This window comes from Anser anser (genome assembly GCF_964211835.1).
Source record: "Anser anser genome assembly, chromosome: 1".
NCBI classification, from domain to species: Eukaryota; Metazoa; Chordata; class Aves; order Anseriformes; family Anatidae; genus Anser; species Anser anser.
Window position 1 is genome coordinate 112043105 of NC_139720.1, and position 21991 is coordinate 112065095.

The 21991-nt window shown below is 44.6% G+C and overlaps 1 protein-coding gene across 11 annotated transcripts in view; it reads right to left on the reverse strand.

The window, feature by feature from the left end:
• TIAM1 (TIAM Rac1 associated GEF 1) overlaps positions 1-21991 on the reverse strand; it is a 176173-nt gene that overhangs the window by 46452 nt on the left and 107730 nt on the right. For all 11 annotated transcript variants that reach the window (XM_083822182.1, XM_083822207.1, XM_083822208.1 and 8 more), the window contains 8 exons: positions 20866-21313; positions 18540-18712; positions 14360-14584; positions 12734-12919; positions 10147-10293; positions 8159-8233; positions 6946-7116; positions 1005-1109 (listed from right to left, as the gene is read on the reverse strand). In XM_083822182.1, coding sequence (XP_083678308.1) covers positions 1005-1109; positions 6946-7116; positions 8159-8233; positions 10147-10293; positions 12734-12919; positions 14360-14584; positions 18540-18712; positions 20866-21313 — 1530 coding nt within the window. The remainder of the gene's footprint in view (positions 1-1004; positions 1110-6945; positions 7117-8158; positions 8234-10146; positions 10294-12733; positions 12920-14359; positions 14585-18539; positions 18713-20865; positions 21314-21991) is intronic.

Genomic DNA, 21991 nt, shown 5'->3' on the forward strand with positions numbered 1-21991 from the left:
AACCTTTCAGCATGTGAGTAGTCCTACAGACTATGGAGTTTTGCTGTAATTTCATTTTTTTCAGAATAAACAACAAGTGATGACCATGTCAATCCTATATCCCATCGGCATAAGGCAACTCCCCAAAGTCCTCCCAGGCAATGAAAGCCACAATCTGTCTTCTCTGAGTTTTAATCATCGCTCCCAGCTATGTTTCACCTCCCAGTTTTAGTACTTTCTCAGTAATACTTTTTTAACAGTGATAATGGCAAACCCCAGAAGTTCTTTAGTAAATGAACAAAAGCATCCATAACTGGCAAAGTTTTACTTTTTATAAAATAAAACAACCACCAATAAAAAGGACTTTAAAAAGCTTTAGAGCATGCATGTGTAAAATCATAGAGTTAAAGCACGACACTAATTCTGTTTGGTCTTTTTTTTTTCATCTCTGATTTCAAAATTCCTTTGAAGTCTGCTTTTGAGATTCATGATATGAAAACATCCCAATGAAGCAATTAGGAATGTATATTCTCACACATAACTCCAGAGCTTTTTAAGTTCAACATTTACCTTCCCATTCAGGAGAAAAAAAAACGAAAAAAAAAAAAACTTTTGTGTTTCCTCCCTCCCTTAAAAATCAAAGTGATCTGAAGAAGTAGTATTCAGGCCTCAACAGTATGTCTTCAGAATAAACAAGGAAAATAAGAACAAGAGAAAAAGGCATATATCTTGAGAGATATTAAGCTTAAATGTACGATACAATAACCTTTGCCCATTACCAATGGCTGTTCCTTCTCTCCCTTCCACACAGACCCATGCATGCACACACATAAGCAAAACACCAACTCTCTCCACTAGATGAAATGTTTGGAGAGATTACTTTACCGCAGGCCAATTTGCTATGGCCGTCATAGCACTGTAATTGCAAGTTAAAAAGCATAACTGCTTATTACAAACACCAGATAAACACTAATTAATAGTGTCCTACACAGTGTCATCTAATTTTGCTCAGGAGGTAGCATTACCAATTCGTAGATATCCTCTTCTGGCTTTGGTACATAAAACTGAATCTGGTTTTCAATCAGGAATTTAAGACGCAGGTAGTGAGCGGAGTGATCCAGCTGGTGAGTCTGTAAGAAATGGAGAAGAGGCTTTGTAAGAGAAGAGCAGTGGCTCAAATTATCTATACTTAGAAAATGGCATGACATTCACAGAGAGAAAAAGGTGGAGGTGCTCCAGCACCATCTGTCGTAAGAGGACCATGATCTCCTAACTCGAACAAGAATCCAAACCTTCTCCTCTCCCCCAAAAGCGAGTGCTCATTTAACCTGATCAGGACGTCAAGGGCAGTGCTACTACTCTAAGCAGCCTCTTCACTTCTGCTTATTTCACAATTCTGCTCCGTCTCGGGCTATTGCAGGAATAAGCAAACACTATTAAAGCAGAAGGCTTGGAGCAGATCTTTTGTACACACAGTGTGATTTAAAGGAAACTTTTTTCTGTTTGTTTTTTTAGCACCTTCATAATTTAGCAAGTATATATGGTTTAGCAAATTTCAAGCAAGGTTATATAAAAAAATCTGTACATCCTTTAAATTCAAAACAACCCAGGATAGGCCGGCTTTAAAAGGCTAAAAGAAGCCGAGAGTTGTGTACTGGATTACCTCCCAGTGGAAACAGGTCACACCATTTTAATGAATTAGTTATAATTAGCTGAGGATATGGCATTTGGTCTGGGAGATGTTAACGACCTTTTCTCAGCACGATTAATAAGCTCAATTTAAGCAGAGGTTAATGCAGTGTGTAATCAAAACACATTGGGAATGGTGATAAACACAAAGAACGTCATTCAGAAGTTACTTTCAAAGTTCGTAAACTGTTGACTAAAGCTAACGAAAAATCCAGAAGTGATTCACAAATACAGCAGGGAAATCCACCTCACCATCACTTTTGAACTCCCATTATTATTATATGCTTTTATACATCTGCCTTTCCATCCTGTATTACCAAATTACCAAAACCTCCAAGGTTGTACTAAAAACAACGGCTCATCTGAAAATTCGTGCACGAATGTCATCGTTTCCTATTTGTTATGTGTTGCCCTTGTGTTTTTTAAAGGCTCACTTATCCGGTTCAAGCCAAGCTGATGATACACTGAGACTCAGCTGACTGATGACACAGTACGGATGATGAGTAATGCACACCGAGTGACCTGCAGAGAAGATCACACCCTGACCGAGCAAACTCTTCAGCAAGTATTTGGAGAACAGCGAGCATTTTTGAAAATCTGGATTAGGCAGTGAATAAAAAATAGCTACCAATGCAAAAATAAAAGACAGATCTATTGCTGCACTCTACGTATTGCTGCATTCCAGTATGCCCGATTCAAAAACCAAATTATCCTTACATGAAATTGAGTACCTGAAATGGGATAAGCCCTGTAATCTGGACAAATGCCTAGTTAATTAAATAAGGAATCCGAAATCTATCAAAAGCCAAAATAAAGGAACTGAATGTGGGAGAGCCTCACCGTCTCCCTCCTTTTTCTTTTTTGATAAACATTTCACCAGCTCTGCTCATTGTTTATTGACCATTTTTCCTAGTTTTGTCTCTTACGTGCACATATATATGAACACCCCAGAAATTCCTGGGAAGCAGGATTGGTTGTAATTGTTCAGAAATGATACAAAAGAGCCCTAGATCAGTTTCTGGTCAGATTAATTTACGATCCCTAGATACAAACTGAAGAGCATCGTGCACACGAATTAAACAAAAACAGGGAGGAGACATAAAAACACAGATAGCACATCTGAAGACTGGAGGAAAAAGCTTGCGGTAAGTTTCAGCGAAAGCCTCTGAAACACTTCAGCCATTTAAAGCCATTAGTGGGGAAAAAAATGATATGTGGAAAACCCACACTAGCAGAAAAATTAACCGGGCAACCTAACAGCCTGCTTCTGCCACTGAATTGAATCTTCTTGTGGTCTCCTGTGCTGAAGATCTCTTATGTCTTCTGCATTTCACACAGCTTCAGGTATGGCCAAGTGAGAGCCACCCAGCAAGTGCCAGGTCAGCCAGACTTACGCTGTGTAATTATGTGTAATTTAACATAGCCCAGGGTTCAGCGAGAGCTCCCATCCACAGCTGTGTGTTTTCGTTGCTTCCAAACAGACCTCTGAACACCTTCCCATTGCAGAGGACATCCAAAGAGACACTTCTCGGTGTGCCCGAGGGCTAGTCAGAAGGCCAGCAGAGATCACAACCTGTTGCAGAGGGACATCGGTGGATCAGGCTCGGGGCCTCAAGGCGCTCGGGCGCAAGACGCCGCAGGCTGGGAGCTGCCTTAGCTGCACTGGTGGGGCAGGTTGTGCTCACGTCTGCCTGCCCCGCGCTGTTCAGCCCCTGCCCTGATACCATCTTAACAGAGGAGCCGTCCCCGCAGGCGGGTGGCTTGATCTACCCTTCCCGGCGGTCCTTGAAAGGGCTCCCGCTGGCTTTGATACCGGCACTGCATCAGGCACAGGGACGGGTGCTGACGCCTCTGATCTCACGCCCGTCGGTCCTGCAGGGAGATTTGCTCGGGAGAAAATCGTGCGGGACATTTTGGAGAGTAGGAGGGAGCTAAACACAAGATGACAGATGCTGCATGGAAGCTCTGAGCTATCCAGAGCAGGGCGCTGCCGAAAGAGGCCACTGGATAAATCTCACATAGCTTTTGAGCCACTCATTTCTTCCAAGAAACACCACCGGCCACGGTGGATACCGCTGCATCCACTGCACTGCATCCACTGCAGTGCAGCCCCATCCATGCCAGGAAATGGGAGTCATCACCGTCAAAGCTGTGATGCTGCAGCACATGAGCCAGAACATTTAGTTAATTAAAAATTGCATAGCTGCAGCAAGGCCTTGTCTGTAGCGAAATTTGACATCAGTAATTTTCAAATAGAGGCACAATTGTCTACTGAAGTGAAAGGAAAAGGTCCTCTTGAAGAGGAAACAGCCAGTCTGCCCTAAAAGCCATACTTTTAACCCACTTTTTTTCTTCTTTTTTTTTCTTCTGTTGCTGGTCTAGCTGCATCCATATGCAGGAAGGTGGGAGCAGAAACAGCGCAGCTTTAGTGATATTCATATCCTTTCAAGACCACCCAAAACACCTTTTAGCAGTACAAATAAGCTGCTTGGTTTATTTATTTCTCTCCTAATAACTCTGGCTATGTCTGGACTAAATTAAGCAACTAACCCAATTTAAAGCCTAACCTGACAGCTTAACCGATGTGCTCTTGAGGAAGAATTTACAGGCTGGGGTGTGAAACAATTCAACAGGCTCCGGGTGGCGTAGCGGGTCGGCACATAGCCTGAACTCTTCATCCATTTCAGCTCCCCTCCAGTTAAACTGGGGACAGGCACCTCCAGAGGCCCGTTCAGCCTGACCTTAAGACATGTCCAAGACAGCTGGATTCATCCCGCTGCATGACCACTGTCTCAGGACAGGGACGTACAAGAAAGAGAGTATTTTTTCAGCTTGGCGTGGGAGACGGAGTTAGCACTGAAGTTACAGCATCGCGGAAACATGCTGGTGAGCCCATCGTGTTACTCCGGCTTTGCACCTGTGTGGCCCGAGCCTTTTCTGCTGGAACACATCAGCTGAAAATCAAAGCAAGCCCACAGAGCATCAGGCTTAAGTCACTGCCTGGAGACTTTTAGCACAGATCCAAAGGGCATGGGGAAATCTGCTTCTTGCCCCTCACGCCATCTATTTCAGTAACAGTGGGAAAACAGAAGCTCTTTTGCTTCTCACTTCTTATACAGTTCAGGCAAAAGACTAAATGCCACGTGGTCTGCTATGCTCGATTTTTGGTGTTATTCCCTCCATACTGCTTCTGCCTACATCCATATGTACTGTACGTGTTTCTACTCGATTTTAAGACATAACGTTATGCAAATTTTAGTAATATGTACACACACGATCACACCTATAGCTATTATCCAATGGAAACAATTTAATGTATCTATACTGACTTTTTTGCCTTCCAAGAGAGGCTATTAGTTAAATCTTAGGAGAAATATTCGAGAAACCACTTTAAAATATGCTTTAGACTCTCCTCCCACCAATCTTGAATCATAGAAGTGTCACAAAGCAGCCTCCAAAATCTAACTCGCTGTATAATAACAAGCAGCAATGTTAGTATAAGAACATATTTTCTACAATGACTTGAGTGCACTTAATGTTCTCCAATAGAATAATCAAGCTCAGTTTAATAGCACAGATAGATTTAACCACATCTACAAACATGAAGAGGTTTATATGAAATGTAGATCTTGAAATGTTTACTATACCAGAACTTGACTGGTTCTCAGATGGCAGATGGCAAACTGATGTGAAATGATGTGGATCAGATATTAAAGGGGGAAAAATGAGCTGAATGCAAGAGACAGAAGAAAGAGATTGATTATTAAAAGTGATAGAAAAGAAGGCATCCATCAGTGTTTTCCAGACTGAAAACTCTTACAGAAAAGGAAAGAAACAGATAATAGCTGTTTAAAAAAACAAACACTCACCCACCTCCCAATCTCCCTACACACCACCACCCACTACGATTGAAAACACAGTGAGAGACCAGATCCTCAGCAGGTCGATACCGAAACCGATGGAGCTACACCAATTTACTCCAGCTAGGGATGTGGCCCACTGAGTTAATCACTCTTACCCAAAGGAAAATATAAGCCCTAAAAATAAATCATTACTAATAATGTGTCATCCAGCTTCCCTATTATGTCTCTCTCCAAAAATGTCATCTTTTCCTGAATACAATGAAGAGCTTTCACAAGCTGCAGCAGCCTTTAATAGTGCACCTGGCAGAGAGATAAGCACACTGTATAATTATTCCAAACAAACGCCTTTCTCTCACCTTCCCTCTCTTTGGAAGCACATGCAACATGTTCTAGAAGTCTCCGAAGTTAAGCGCCTAACAGCAATAAATGTTTTCTTTTCTTTTGCTGTTGTTGTTGTGCAAAAGAGGACTCACTTTTCAGAGCAGCACGTGACACGAGTTGGGTCTAGTTTGCAGTCAGCTGGTTAGTGGAAAACATACATTATGCGGATGCCAGAACTGAAAGCTTGTATTTAATTTGTCAAAGCTTTAAACTTCGCTGCTGAGACATAACTGTTTTTAATGGCCAAATGTCTGATATTTCATCTCGCAAAGAAATCCAGGTGTTCTTTCTGCAGATAAAAGCTTTCTTCTCTCTTCCCTCCCACCACCTACACGAGGCCAGTCTGTCTCCGCAATGCAGACAGCAAACACCGGCACCTTCTCCCACTCCTGGCACTGCTGGTTCTCTGTGCCTTCCTCCCTCGCACCAACCAGAGGGAGGAAGCAGCGCGGGGAAGGAAGGAAGAACGGCACCTGGAAACAGGGTGACCTGGAAGAGATCAGCCCGCTTGTCTGGTGGTGGAGGGAAGAGGTTATGGGGGGTGTTGGTGGAGTTGGGGGCACCGGGATGGTCGAGAGAGCATGGGGCAACTGCATCACTCCAGCAAAAGGAAACGGGATGGGGGACAGGGGCTGGGACGCTGGGGGCAGAGAGAGAAAGGAGAAGGGTCCTGTGCACAGCTTGGCCTCTGGTAAAGGGAGAGCGGGTGGGTGGGTGGGTGAGAGGCAGCAGCACCAGTGGGGCAGGGTGTGAAGGCACTTCAGAGACTCACGCACAGTGCCCGGAATGCAAAAGGCAAAAATCAACCCGCCTTCCTCTCCTCACACCCACGACAAGTTTAACTCCAACTGTGTTTGTCCTATGTGGTGCTAGCGTGATTTTACTGAAAAATTCAGTGTAATTCACTTTTTTGATCTAACATACTCAAGCGCAGGAGAAATTCACTGTAAAGTTTAACCATAAAGGACTCAACTCAAAGTGCTCAGGGTTGTAGGCATTTTGCCCTGCTCCAGGGCATGCCGGCGGCCTTTACCTTGCAAATCATTTCCAGCACATCTCGTGTGGTGTCCCCAGGGCGGATGACTGTCAGAGCAGGCTGGTTGTTCGGCAGGCAGAACCAAGACGGCGTAAAATACTCGTGAACCCAAATATCACAGTCGGGATTGTGCTGATGGACACTGCTCAGCGCCACTTCTTTTTCCCTCTAAACAGACAAAATCCATTATGACTCTAAGAGCCAAGTACAATCTCCTTCTTCATCAGTTACAAGTGTAAGGAACATTATATGCTGCATAAAAAAGCCCTTCTCCAGTGAAGACATTTTATTCATAAACCTAGATTGAAGGCTTGTCTGGACTGGAAAACTTTGCAGTTTTACCTGAGCAGTATAAAGTCTGCCTTCCCATGCCACCCACACAGCTAAGCTGGTGCAATGTGTGTATCCTGGGATTTCACCCTATGGCTATTGGGAATGCTAGGAATGCAACAAAAAATAATAATGATAAAAAGAGGTTTAAAATTAAAACTTTGCACTTTATCTCCCAGTAAACCAATCCAAGGCCAACAAAACTGATGTAGGTGCTGCATTTCCTATACCCAGCAATGGCAAAGTAGAAAATCTTAGCATTTATTTTGATTTTCCTGTCTTTTCTACATCCATATTATACTATGAGCTATAAATCTCCATGAAGTGATGAAGCTGCAGAACTGCTATTTGCTTCAAGTGGGCTCACGCAGCTAAATCCATATTCACTAGATGAAGAATGTGCCCCTTAGCACTGTCTTAATGCTGTTTTATAGTGGGCTTTCTCTGGGGAAAGAGAAAGCAGTTGTAATTGTTTCTACAAATGCAGAAGCTCACAGGAGCACATGAAAACAAAACAGAAAACTGTGTGCTTCATCGTTGCAATAACCCTAAATTATGAAAATCCCATATGGTCACCATAATAAGCTACTTCCCAGAACCAGTGGAGTCTGGTCTTCCTGTGGGAAGGCACCTCCCTGGTGTGCAGCACTAACACTCCTCTGGGCCTGGCACCTCTCTCTGTGCTCATGATGCCAAGTGCAGTGAACGCTTGACCATGGGCAATCAGCTCAGACTGCCCTACAACACACAGAGGATCCCCTCTCCTCTTCTCCTTTCCTCTCCTCTCCTCTCTTCTCCACTCCTTTCCCCTCCTCTCCCCTCCCCTCCCAGTGGCTCCATGTTCGCTCTTGCATCCCAAAACCAATGCTGCTGCATTTACCTTGCCATCTGGGACCGTGTCGTCAAAGATTCCTTCGAGGGATTTCTTTACTGAATCAACTCCTTCACCAAACACCTGAGGAACAGAGCAACTCTGTTTTAAAACATGAGCAAACCTCTGCACCATCTGCAGGACAGACTAAGGCCTGACCTGACTGAACCGCTGCATCACAGGGGTTCAGGGTGAACAATGTATCTCATACCTAGCACAGAAATCAAACTGAAAAATGCAAGCGTTCATCTCAAAAACACAGGAAAAGAGGAAAATACCAGCTTGTTAAAAAGGATGGGGAGTGCAGTGTAAGCTGGTTGCTGGGCACCACACTGAAAGATGAGATGTCGATTGTGCTCAGAGGTCTGTCACTGGCTTACTATGCAGAGCTGGACAGATTTTATCTCCTTTTGTGTTCAGTTTCCCCATCTGTAACAGGGTGGGGGACTGCACGGGACTGTACCAGACAGGCACCCAACAAGGCACACCTGCAAAACCCAGCTTGCCCTGTGCACAGCTCTAAATTAGCTGCAGCTGAGTGTAGGGGAGAAAAACCAGGTTTTTGCTACAGCAGAAGCTTAAGCTTAAAACTCAAAAGTTAAATTTTACAGCTCTGCGTCACCACAGGTTTATGATCAAGTTGCTGGTTTTGACTGTGAACTATACCGTACCTAAAACGAAGCAGAAACAGGTCACCTCACTTAAAGAATTTACAGTTTACTGCCTCAGCTTTGGGAATAATTGCATACTACTACGTAAGCTCAGGGGAAAAGCATTCAGATATTATATTCAGGCATTCCAATACTTTCTCAAAACTTCACTTTTTCTTTGACTCTCTCCAGCATGACTTTTCTTTAACCTGGAACAAAATCCCTTTTCATGCCTGGGAGTAATGGAGGAGATAGGGGGCTGGGGATGGGGGCAGGGACAGGAAGCATGAATGCATTTATCCCTGCTGGAAGAAAAAAAAGAGTGATTTCAAAACACAGGGTGAAGACACAGCACAGGCAGGATCCTAGCTCAGGACAAGGGATTGTGCTTGATGTGGGGAAAATAAGTACAAAGCAAGAGGGATGCCACAGCACCAGCGCAAAGAATTGAGAATGTGCTCACAGAGGCATCTGGTACTTCCCAGTGAAACCCACAGCTTTTGCTCAGGCATTAGATATTAGTTCAACTTTTAATGTCTCACTGAAAACAAGCTCAACAATTTTACAGCATTAATCTCTGCTAAACAAAACAAACACCCACTGGTGCTTTAAAAGAAGGAAAGACTAATCACAGGGCACAGAACAAAACAGGTCCTGAGCGTTCCCCCCCTCAAAAAGTGAAAGAAGACAAAGAAAAGGCAACATTTCTTGCAATTAGATGAGGTATGGCTCTCAAAAACTGAAAGCTGTAATTAGAGATGCTTGGAAAGAATAACAGGGAAGTACCTTACTACCACACTGAAACACATTTTCTAGAGAAATATCTGGGGAGTGACTGGGTGGAAAGGTTTCACCTTTAGCTTTTTAAAAATTCAAAGCAAAACAGCGACTGTCCCTACTAAATACAAAGCTTTTTGTTATTTTAGAAAGTTTTTTCCAAACTCAGCTACACTTAAAATATTCTACAAACTCATATTTTTGATTTAAAGAAACAAACAAGTCTCCACGTTTTTTTTTCCTTCCAAAGCTATCTGTTTTATACTGTTGCCTTGTTACCTCTGAGTTCAAGAGAACGGCAAAAGCTGAAGCAACAAAAATGCAACAGTAGTAACGCAACCCAGTCAGCAAAAAAAGGTATAAATCCAAAGCTCATTTGAACAGGAGCTGCTGTATACTTATCTGTAATTACAGTCACTGATTTTTGAAGAGGATGTGGAATGTGACGACTACACACCGTGGAAGATTAAGCAAGCAAGTTGAAGGTTGGATGTGTGTGTGCACGAGCTACATTCTGCATGCTAACAAGTCAGCCTTGAAACTAACACCTCAAAACTTCCACACGCTTACCTGATTGATGCTTGGCCTCCCTTGCTTTTTCTTCGAGGTAGTATCCAGCCCCCAGAGAGAAGAAAACCTGCTTCTCCGCTTACTGGCAGATCTGGACATGGCCTGCGTCCGTCTCCTCACTCCAGACTCCCCGGTGCGAGCCGCCACCTGTCAATGCCACATGGTTTGCAAATCAAAGGCTGCAGCATCCCACAGCACCACCGCTTACATAAGCTAACATTGGAATATCCTTAAAAAAAAGGCAAATGCTGTAGCAATAATGTAGCAACGCACAACAGGGACAATCTTGATGCTGCCAGGCTACTTCCTTCTCACTGCAACATAACTCTTTTCTTCCAACATCAAGAATTAAAAATTAAAAGGGACAGCACCGCATGTTTCTTGGCATTTAATATGAGATATTTCAAAGCAGCCTACTCAGCACAGAGAAAAGCCTCAGCACCAGTGAAGGTGTTTTTTTTTTTTAAACTTTATTTTATAATGAGGTTTCAAAGCTGGACATACAGAACCTGAGATTTCAAAACTTACCTGCTACTTCCAAAAACTCTGGTCTTTCTCCTTGCTCTTTCCTGTGAAAGCACTCTGGGCATCCTGGAACTGACTCACAACTTTTACAAGGCCAGATAAAGGTCTGCAAATAGCTCAGGGTATTTAAAACCTACATTTCCTTACTGATACACAACTTCGGGAAGAGTGGGCAAAACACAAGAAGAAAAGGGAGCTGAAATGACCCTTTCGATTAGAGCAGTGTTAACTGCTTGGGTACTTGAAAACTGGCCTGTGGCAACCCTTCCAGAGGGGAAAGCTATTTGCCTTTACTGAGACCAAATATTTGGGGAGCTGTTTCCCAAATAAGGAAGCTCTGGTAGAAATTACTGCAACATTAGTCAGAGGTGAAGTGTTTAGGCCAAAGTTGAAGCAGATTTCCCATCCAGAGGTGGAATCAGGACAGCGAGCTCCTCTCTTGTGAAAAAGGGAGTGTTAAGGGAGATGGCAGGTATGAACGGGAGCAAAAGGCGAAGCTAGACAGACAGACAGACAGACCCACCCTGCAGACTTGGCCGTGTGCTTCCTGGAACGCCTTTGTACTCGATTCCCACACCCGAAACTACCGAAATGCGACTGTCATTTGGCAACCCCAGCTGGAACAGCCAAACCTCTGAGTGATGCCCCAAGCTAAGGAGCTGAGGAACTGGTTGTTTGGGTACAGAAGATACAAAAACCCCTGTAAAGTTGGGAATAACAGAAAGCTGGCCCGTGTATCCAGGGAACTGTCACTGTATGAGTAATGGTGAGTCTCATTCAGGAACGTTGAGAAATCAAGGAAAAGGAGAAGTTAAACACAACTGCAAGTTTCCCGATTTCCCCAGCCTGGCCTCGTGAGAGGTTTCTTAGCTGTACCACGGAGGTTGTACAGAGGCACCAGGAAGACTGAGCACATCCTCTGGCTAATGCAATCAAGAATATCTTCAGGCGAGCTAGGGATGCCGAGCTATCAGCATGCAGCATCCAGCTGGAGCCTGAGACTTCGCTGCACCAAATCCATGCTATCGAGGGCAAAGGGGGACACGGGAGTTTGCTTCAAGTAAAGAAAGCACGTGTCTTTTCCAACACGACATATTCAAAACATTTTTTCTCGCTTGGCTCTCAAGAGACACCAGCATGAAGAGGCAGACTGTTTTTCAGGCTAACACTCAGTGCTTTGCTAGATGCAAAAAAACAAGCACAAATGTAAATTACAGCCCGCCACTTAAAAAAAAATACATAAATCCACTAGCAATTATCAAGATGATGACGCTAATCTTTTCATATATAAAAGAATAAAACGCCCCTGACTGAATTATAGCTCTGGATTCAATTGAAGGGTACAGCTGACATCTACAAGACAACAGTGGAGCTCAGCTATTTCTGTGAAGCTCCAGGAGCCCAAGCCGAAACTACAGGAACATAATTTAAATTCATTAAAAACTCACCACTCTGCAATACATTTCCCTGTATTTTTCAAAGCCGGGTTGTTACATGATTTAAACAACCATTTTAAACATTATTTGCCATACCATAAATAATGGAGAAGAACATTTCCTCTCCCTTGTGGAGCATCAGGTGCTGATCACTGGAGACAGGATATTAGACTAATTGGTCAGTAGCTTCATCCATATGGTAGAAAGCAAGCCATGCCCAAGACAAGCTAAGCCAACACATGCTGAGAGCCTCAGAAAGATTCCCATTGACCTCACAGGGTTTTTGGATCAAGCCCACGTATGTGAACATTAGAGATGAGCCCGCTCCTGTGACAGGAAGACCCGTTTCTAGAAAGCATGTTAATATTGCAGAGGTGGAAATCAAAATCATACATTTAGGAGAAACACGGTTCTTCCACTTTCATAAGGCCATGGCTTGCAAGCACCTGCCTGTTAGTTCGTACCCAGGACACGTTTGCCTTTCAGGCAGTGGAACATTCTGCATGCTAAGGTAAGGGCTCACCCCGCAGGCACAGACTGCTGTTTGTCACCTCCATCTTTGTGTCGGGCACGTGAAGCGATCTGCAGGTTGGCAAAGATGACCCCTGGCCTCTGTTCAAACTTACCAGCGCGTGGAACGAAGAGACTGAAAAGATTCCAAGACGGCCCATTGCAACTTTAGTCGGACGGCTGGCAAAAGCAAGCAGTCTTTTAGGGTTTGGGAGCTCCCCTCCTTGGAGACTAGCCAAGTAACAGCGGTACCGAAATAGATCCATCTGGAACTGTTCAAGATTCTGTTCCCAAACGAAAATCTGCATACAGCAAAGATTGAGTGAGATGCAGGAGAAGTGGAGAGAAAAGGAACAGAGTGGTAAATATCTTGAAAAAAGTCTACTGTTCCCAGCATTATATCTTTTTTTAACAGTGGTGATACCATTTTCAAATTAAAGACACTTCGATTCACCTTCTTTCTCACTCTCCCCTACCCTCCCAACTCCCAAAAGGATAAGAATATTTTTTAAAAGTTTTCATGAGATGTAAAACAATTTTTTATGTTCAAGGCAAAAATCTTCTCCTAGGACAACTGCCCCTTTGATACAATGCTAATTAATAGGATTAAAATTCCATTTTTAATTTTCCTTGTATTCCATAATTCTCTTCTGAGCAGTCCCTTAACAGGCTTCTTTCATGCATCAATGGCAGCTGAGAAACAAAAAGACCCAAAACCACCCAATTCCACAAACAGAGCACCCCAAACCAGCAGCTGCAGCAGCAGCATTGCTGTAAGCATCAACAGAGCTGGCTATACTTGAAAAAGTGTCGTACACTGGGAATAATTAATCTTATCAGTGGAAGAGCACTGTAATCAGTCTATGTGAGGACTTAATTAAAAAATTCAAATTGCTGATAGGAAACAGTTTCAAAGTGTTTAGAAAAACTCAGTTATGTAAAACGAGAGACTGCTTTGCCCTCTCGCTGTCACTGACAGCTTTTCAGTGGAGCCCTGTGAACGGTGGCACGCATCTCCCCCCTCTCGCACGGGCTTCTAGGCAGTACAAAATCTCTTTAGCTTAGCGCGTTAGGGCCCTGGCCGCTCCCTATAGTTTGCATTACAGGCACATTTGGCAGCCGTGGTAAAAGAGCTACAAACTAATGAAGCAGGCACCATATGTTAAGTTTCTTAAAATAAGGTGCCGCTGCAACAGTGGGAGAGACATCTGCTCTAGGCTCTCTGCTTCTCAAACACAACTACGCTGTCCACTTGAAGTCAGAGAGACCGGTCCCACGGGGCAGCGAGCGCTGCAGCCATGAGGCCAGCGCGGACCCTCACAACAAGCAGAAACCAGGGATGGCTTCTTCATCCCATCTGCCCGTGGAAGAACCGGCCTCTTCTACGCTGAAGACAATGCCAACTGCAGCATTTGCTGGTCTACGATCAGTTCTTCCCAACAACATCCTGATGTGTGGTAGCCTCTTCACTCCCCAGAGCCCCCACTCAACCTCTGTGCGGCTGGCCAAATCCCTTGGTTTGCTGTTTGTTTCCTGTGCTGTACCTCAGCACACGTTGTCTGGAGAAATGGTGCGGCTAGGGCAGCTGGCACCGCTATCCTGCCCACACACGTCCTGTCTACTCAGGGGAGCTCTGCCAGCACACACGCAGCGCAGAGTGTGAGCAGACAGATGTGCTGCTAATCTGAAGAAGGCCCTAAACATTTGCTAGGGGGCCGTTTCATATAGGCAAGCAAGATTACTTGATCCAGTATGGTCTTCTTCTTCTTGGAGTCCGTTACCGAGGACAGCTGCATTTCACCCATTTTCTTCATCTTCTCATCCATATCGATCTTCTGCTCCAGCTTCTTTATCTCAGTTTTCAGGAGCTTGACGGTGTCCTCTTTGTGATGCTGCCTTGCCACTGCAGTTGCACAGGCTGAATGGATCGCAGTGATCCAGTTCTCGAGTTCCGTCTGGCTAGAGGTCTGAAGAGAAGGGAAGCGGGGAAAAGAAGTCAAGATCCTCTTTACAACTGATTGGAGATTAACAAACACAATTCCAAGGAGTTCCCTTTCCCTTTGATCTTAAGAATCAAAGCCTTAAATCCACTTACGAGAGAAGTAATAAAAGACCCTCATTCTTAAACAGGCCGTTTTTAGCGTAGCACCAGGCCTTCAGCACACAGAATTACACCTATATCTGCGTTTTGCAGCTGTACAGTGTTTTCCAGCAAGTTCTTAGGAATTACCTTCCTTGTTCAACGCAGTGTTGCCGGAACTTGTAGCTCATCATTTAATGGCATTTTCTAAGCTCTCAGTTCCTTAAAGCAGAAAATGCAGCAGTCTATGTGCTCTTCACAGTATGGAGAGCTTATTTGGCATGCAATGGTTAATAATACATTAATGGCATAAGACCTGACCGTGATATCTATTACTGACTTTACTATGATGCAGACAGAGAAGCTTTCCCCTTCTGAAGATCCCAAAGCTCTCTGAAGACGACCCTATTATTATTAAAGTCAAGCTCATCATAATTTTAATGTCTCCGGCACTGTCCCTTCCCAAGCGTGTGTATGATAGTTTGGGGAAAGGGGAGCTATTAGGCTGGGGCATGGGACACCATTAGGTTTTTCTGGAAGAGCAATATTCTGGTTAGAGGCTTTTGACACAGAAAGAAAAATACTTCAAAGCATTCCTTTTCCAGACTTTCAAAATAAAACATAAATCTTCTCAGCCTTCTTACTAAACCTCAGTCCTTTTTACAGCGCATTGTAAAACAAAATTTACAGCCAACTCAGGGTTGCAGCAGACTTGTTCTGAGAGTCAGCTTTTAGCAGTAATCATACCAGTATTTGGCTCATAGCTGAAAAAGTAGCAAGGTGCCAAACCACCTTGTTCTAATTAAACTTTCTGATGATACCTGCTCTATAAATAGGCAGCACAGTATGACTCCTCCAGTTGCTAGCATAGATGAAGAAGGTCGTCCTCACTGCTCTCCTTGCAGTCACAATTAACAGCAAAGGCTGTGCCTTCCTGAAGCCAAGGAGAGACTCCCACGGAAGCACAACTCTGGAAATCACTTATGTCCAGACCAGAAATCGGGACGATGTTCCCCAGACTTCTATGGGACAAAGTACGTGAAGCACACCTGTCCGAGAAGGACAGTACCTTCCCTCACTCAGATTAGGAGTCCTAAGCAGAAGACAGGGTCTACACCAAAACGTCTGCTCTTCTACTCCTCTTGGCACCGTACAAAGAATGTTGCCTAAATTGGGCAGGCTTCCTGCCCAGGTAGTACTACCAACAGGCCCTCATTTATAGATGGAGGCTTACAATGTCTTACCGCCAATGCTGAAGACATATTGAGCCCTCCTTGCCGAGGAGTTTCTGCTGAAATTAGAGAAATATTTGCAGAATGGGATATACTTTGCCTACAGTCAGATGGTGAAACTTAGCCCCTCCTAGAGGAGAGGGTACTACTGGAGTTGCAATGAGATGGTATGTTTTGTTAGCTCCTTTCAAAATCATAATAGCAAGAGGTCATATTTTTATTTTATTTTCAAATATTATCTGTATACCATTAGATTCAGTTTTCATCAGGGCTTCCTTGGGGGAGGGAAAAAGAAGAATCTGGAAAGGATTTTAGGAGCTGAAGACCCTTCTGGTAGATGAGTAGGCAAGGGGAATCACTCTGCTTCTCAACGGAACAGACCACATAAACAAGCTGCAAACATCTGATACGTAAGTATGTGGTGTCACAAGTTGCTCGAGCTCCTGGAAAATACATGTGACATCTGCAAGTAATGGATTTGTGTAGGCATGATAAGAACTGACTGAGCAAGGAATAATAGTGTAGGAGGTATGTGATGTCTCTAGGTGCAATGCAGTGGGAAGGCTTGTTACAAGATGTCCAATATCTGTACGCATCATAAAGTAACCCTATTTTTCTCCCTAACTATACAGTCTGCACAGAACCGAAATAGTCTTGTTCAAGTCTGTGGTGTCTTTTCAACAAAACCACTACTACAGCACTGTTATGTGGGGATGTACGTGTATGACATTAGTAGTTAGGTAACACTGCTGAACAGCCACACACGCTTGGGCTGCTCTGCACACAGCAGAGCAAGCCCTACAGCACTGTCGCTCACACTTTATTTCCACCACTATGAGTGATCTCCCCAAATTCATCCCTTCTTTTTCTTCTGCTTCTGCGTCATTAGAGTTGCATGGGTTTCATGACAGAGCAGACTCATTAAAAAAAAAAATCCACAAGGCAATCTATATTATTGCATTTCATTTGAAAAGGTTCATTTTTGCTCTTTCCCACAAAATTATGTAAAAATCTACCCATGACATAATGACACAGGGATTTTAATGAGTAAGAAGGCTGTATGTTGCCACAAAAGAAAGGTACTGAATGTGACATTTTCACTATTTTGCATCTACTGGCATTAATGTTATGAGAATTAACTTGTTATTTCCTTGGACAACAGCAAGGAAAAAAAATTATAACTTGTATTAGTAGACCAGGAGGAGGTGGTGTTTGATGGTATTTCAAATACATACTGAGACCACAAACACCATGCTTACTTCCTAGGTGAAGCTCTCAAGATGGCAAAATACATTTACCCTCTCCAAGAAAGGCAGGAAGTAAAAAGGGACAATGCAGTATGCTACTCTTAGGTAAGGAAGAATCAAACTGAGGCAGCAAAGAAGACAGTCCACAAAATAAAAAAATAATTAAAAAAAATCAGTGTGCAATCAGATAGTCATTCTCTTCGATATGTAAGCTAGCATCACCTCCTGAGTAAGCAAGGATTTTTATTTTACACTAGTTTGAGAATCTAGACTCTTGTTTAAGACAGCTGAGAGGACCTATCAAGTAATTTTAAAGATTTGGTCTGGGATACTGTGGGGTGATGATGGGAGGGCATAGTCTACAACAGGGAAATTCTAGTTTAAGGAGGCAAGAAATTCTACATACACTGTCACTGGTAATGGCGATAAATAAATAAGGAATTCCCCCAGTTAAGAAAACTAAATCCGAAGAGGAGGAAATGGCACCATCTCAACGTAGGCTGGCTATTACAAATGAGAGCATTACACCTTGACTAGTGACAACTTGCAATAAGGAAGTGAAATGCCCCCCCTAAAAATCTCTCAATAAAGCTGTATTTACCAAAAAGAAAATTATTTTTAGTGAAATACATCAGTTAATGCTTGGTCTTTGATATTGAGTTCTGCATATTTACTCTATGAAAGTCAGACAATTATATTTTCTGATTTAAAAACAAAACATAAAACCAACATTCCCAACATTCAGCGTACTGTCAAACAACAGCACAATGCTGACTGATGTCTGCATGAAGAGGGAACAACTGGATCCTGCACAGCCATCAGGAATGAAAAACACATCTGGAGTTTCAAACACCCCCTCACGCTCAAAAAGCCTCTTGGTCATGTAAACCCCTTGAGCCTCTCTTCAAGGTCCCATCTTCAACATATGTCTCTTTCAAGACACAGAAATGTTACAGCAGTTAAGGCACTATTCTGTCCCCTAGATGGTAACTGGCCTGGACTGTGTGTGGTCTATAACCACGCTGCCAAACAATGCAAAATTCCCAATTTTTATAGGGATGTAAGATTTTTTCTTAATTCTTACTTTGCACCAATCATCTGTACAAACAGGGTCCTGTCAGGCAATAAAAAGAGCAGCTCTGACAATGATTCATTCACATGTGGTGTTGGGTCTCTTGTCCGGCCTTTACAGAATCTATTGTGTCCTTCCTCTTGCACTGCCAGAGGAAAATCCCAGACCTACTGGAGTCAGCAGGATTTTTCCACTGAATTGAGTCAGAGCCAAGATGTCCTCCCTGGTCTGTGCGATGAAGGAGAGTGAGAAAAAGAATATAACTTTGCAAAACCCGCAACCCGAACCAACCTGAAAAAGGAAAGCATCCCCGAGGGAATTGCTGAGACAGAAAACAAAGTCCTTCTTGGGGTGTTCAGGTACCGCTTGCACTATGCTGTTTTCCACCCAGACAGCGTGCTTTGGGATGCTGTTGTGATCAATGCCAGATCTGCCATCGGTCTCATAAAAAAACAACGTGCATCCTAAAAGAGACAAACAGATATTAGTAAGCAGCACATTGAAATGCAACAGTCACCCTGCATCTATTCAGTGCTAAAACTTGGGACTATAAACCATCCGTCAAACTGTCACGGGGGTGAGAGAGGATTTGTCAGGGCCTGTTCAGGCTGTCAGCCCCGCAGCAGAGTGCACCAGCAGTGGCCCAGCCGGCCCCTCACACCACCAGCTTCACGGTGGATCCGCCTGAATCCCAGCAGAGCCATTTTGTTTGCCCCATGACTGCTAAAACAGTGGTAGATGTTAGCCGGGAAGGTCACAGGCAGTCATATACAGCCCTGGATGAGAAACGTGGTTAAAAATCTCTCTAGGGGGGTCGTCCACAGCCACCCTGTCCCGTGAGGGGACCGAAAAGAAGATGCAGGCTGTGAGGTGGCCCTGCTGGCCCTGCTGAGCAGCCGGGGCCCCCGGCAAGCCTCAGCGCCCTGCCTCAGCCTCCTGCAGCTGCTGCTTACCGCAGTCCCTCGAAGGCAAAACTCGGGCTGCTTAATTACTGTATGCAGATGAATAACTGGAAGAAAAATGGACTGGAATGAGCTGTGCTCACTGAAAGACTGACATACACACACACACAAAAAAAAATCCTTATTGTACTGTAACGTTTCAGCTCTGACTCACAGCGATACGGACAAAAACAAAAACACATTTTAGTCAAGGACAGCAAAGAACCTGCTGGTTTTACAGAATAATCTTTACAATTCCCTGTAAAAAAAAAAATTAAAAAACGTATAGCAAATCTGCAACCGTAGGGTCTCCTCTCCCTCCAACCTCCCAACGTAATCTACAATTGTTTAAAACTGAAACTGGCACATTGTTTCTCTGCCACTGGAAGCAGCCCTCTTGGTGCTAAGTGATGCCCTGTTACCCAGCCTCTCAGAAAACTATTTGCAGACAAACAATAGCAGCTGTTGACTTCAAAGCTGCATTTAAATACTAACATCATTAAGGCACAGCAATCTAAGGAGCAAACACTCAACCTGAGTCAAAGCACTTTAAAATAACCTGCCTCTCTGCTCATCCTTCCCCTTTCTCCTCCCAGATGTCCCTTTGTGTGCCTGCCCCTCACAGCAAGACCTTCCTGCCATGGGGCCCACTGCCAGGAGAACAGGGCTTCCCCCTGCCTTCCAACCTCAGCCTCTCCTCTTTTGTTTCCCCAGTTTCTCCAACCACTGCATGAAGAGTTGGCCCATACCTTTTTGCAGGGTTTAAAATAGCACCACAAATGCTCTGCATGAATGACAGGACTTAACCAAAGCTTCTCGGGTAATCCCACCCATAGACATGGCCTGCTGCTCTGCCTCCTCCAAATGGCGAAGGAGGTCTGTCGCAGCAGATGAGAGCCAGGCCAGGCCCAATACTGCAAGCTTTGCTTCCCATTTTGTTGCTGAGGCAGCTACATAAAGATCGATTAGAGGCTGCAAAAATTCAGAGAGAAAAGGCTTTGTGTCCTGGGAAGCCGAGGAGGCCCGCAGGGAGGCTGGGTGCCAAGGGCTGGAGCGGCTGGCCACCGCTACATAGCAGATGAGTGACAGAGCCGTAGCCAAAGTCTCCTAAGTCACAAGCCAGCCTTGGCAACCAAACCACAGCTTCCTGAGCACACTCCCGATGTGTTGTAACTCGCTGAGTGCTTGTATTCTTGAAGCACATAGAGGCCTCAGAGAACAAGGCACCAACGGCGCTGAGCGCAACAGGAACACACACGGTGACAGATCCCCTGCGTGCACATGTGCCAGCAGCTCCTGTCATCGCCAGAAACCTGCATTAACACCTACGTGCTGGCTGCACTGCACGCAGGTGTTCAGTTCGTCAACAAGCCACCAGAGAAGCCATCCCAGACGATAACAACAGGACCCCCAGGCATGAACTCCATTTCAGTGCAGCACTGTCACGTGTCTTTGACTACACACATGCCATAATGCAAGCATGTCAACAGCTATCAAATAAAACACTCCTCTGAAAAATCAGGACAATTTCCTCATACTTGCTACTAATTATACTGAGGCTCACGATGGCTTTTTTTAGGAGCCTAGGCTATTGATTTCTTCCACTGCTGTAATACCCATCCCACAGGACAACGTGGACACCCGTTAGAGTAAACACTTGCTCGTTTGCTCTGTACCTTTCAGGGAAACCCAGTAGTGCTTCCACTTCCTGCGCGTGGCCGACTCCACTTTCTTATTCTTTTTGTGCACCAGAAAGTTTTTCACTGCCAGAGCGCCGGCTTTCCGTACCGTGCCCTGGGCAGCTGTCAGGAGGATGTCGGACTGCCCCGGGGAGCTGAGGGTGCCGCTGCTCTGCTCGTCGCTGAGGGCAGAGCCGGCCTCCTCCAGGTTCTCACTGTTGGTGGTGCTCATCTCCAGCTCCCGTCGGAAGTTCTCGTACACCCCCTGGCGAAGCCCGTCGCCCGTCGAGCTGCTCCCGCTGTCGCTGCCGATGAAGGCCCGGCTGGCCGTCGGCGAGTAGCTGGAGTTGGTGGCATTGGAGCGCCTGGACAGGAGGTCGGTATCGGTGGCTGCTCCCTCGATCCCGCTGTCGGTGAACTCGCTCCCCTCGCCTGCGTTCACGTCCTGGTTGTAAGAGAGACACAGCATGAGATGAAGAGCGTGCCACCCGGCCAAGCTCGGCCTTGTGGAGACACAAACAGAACCCGAAATTCACAGGTCACACCACACTTCATCACACCCCTAGTTTGTCTGCCACTGGAAGTGCCTCACATCTTTCTTCTCAAGACCAACAACTGGAAGAGAAGTTAAGGTCAGCAGAACTTCGAGCACAGTTTAAGAAAGACCAAACACACAAGCGCGATTGCAGGTAGTGCCTCTTCGGCCTTAGCATTTTGGAATACAACACGCAGCGTCATTTGTTTACATTAGGCTAAGTTAGCAGTGCTAAAGGTTTTGCAAAAGCAGAACATATGGTAGCAGAAACTGGCAGTGTCGAGAAAAGCAGCAGTCAACCTACGCATTTTGAAAAGAAAACATTGATATTGTACAGTCACACCTACAGCTGAAGATACATTCTGGACATCCTAAGACTGTCATTTCCAAATTATATAACTACAAAGGTACTTTTTTTTTCTCCTAAGAAGTTAACACATCTGAAATTATTTCTGTTTTATTTCTGCATCCCAAATCCTGACAACGAGCAATAATCCTGTTGTGATAGACCCTGCAAAAATACCGCACCAGAAGACAGCTCTTGGTCCCCACAAACTTGCAGTTGAAAGACAGAAGAAACAAAAATAT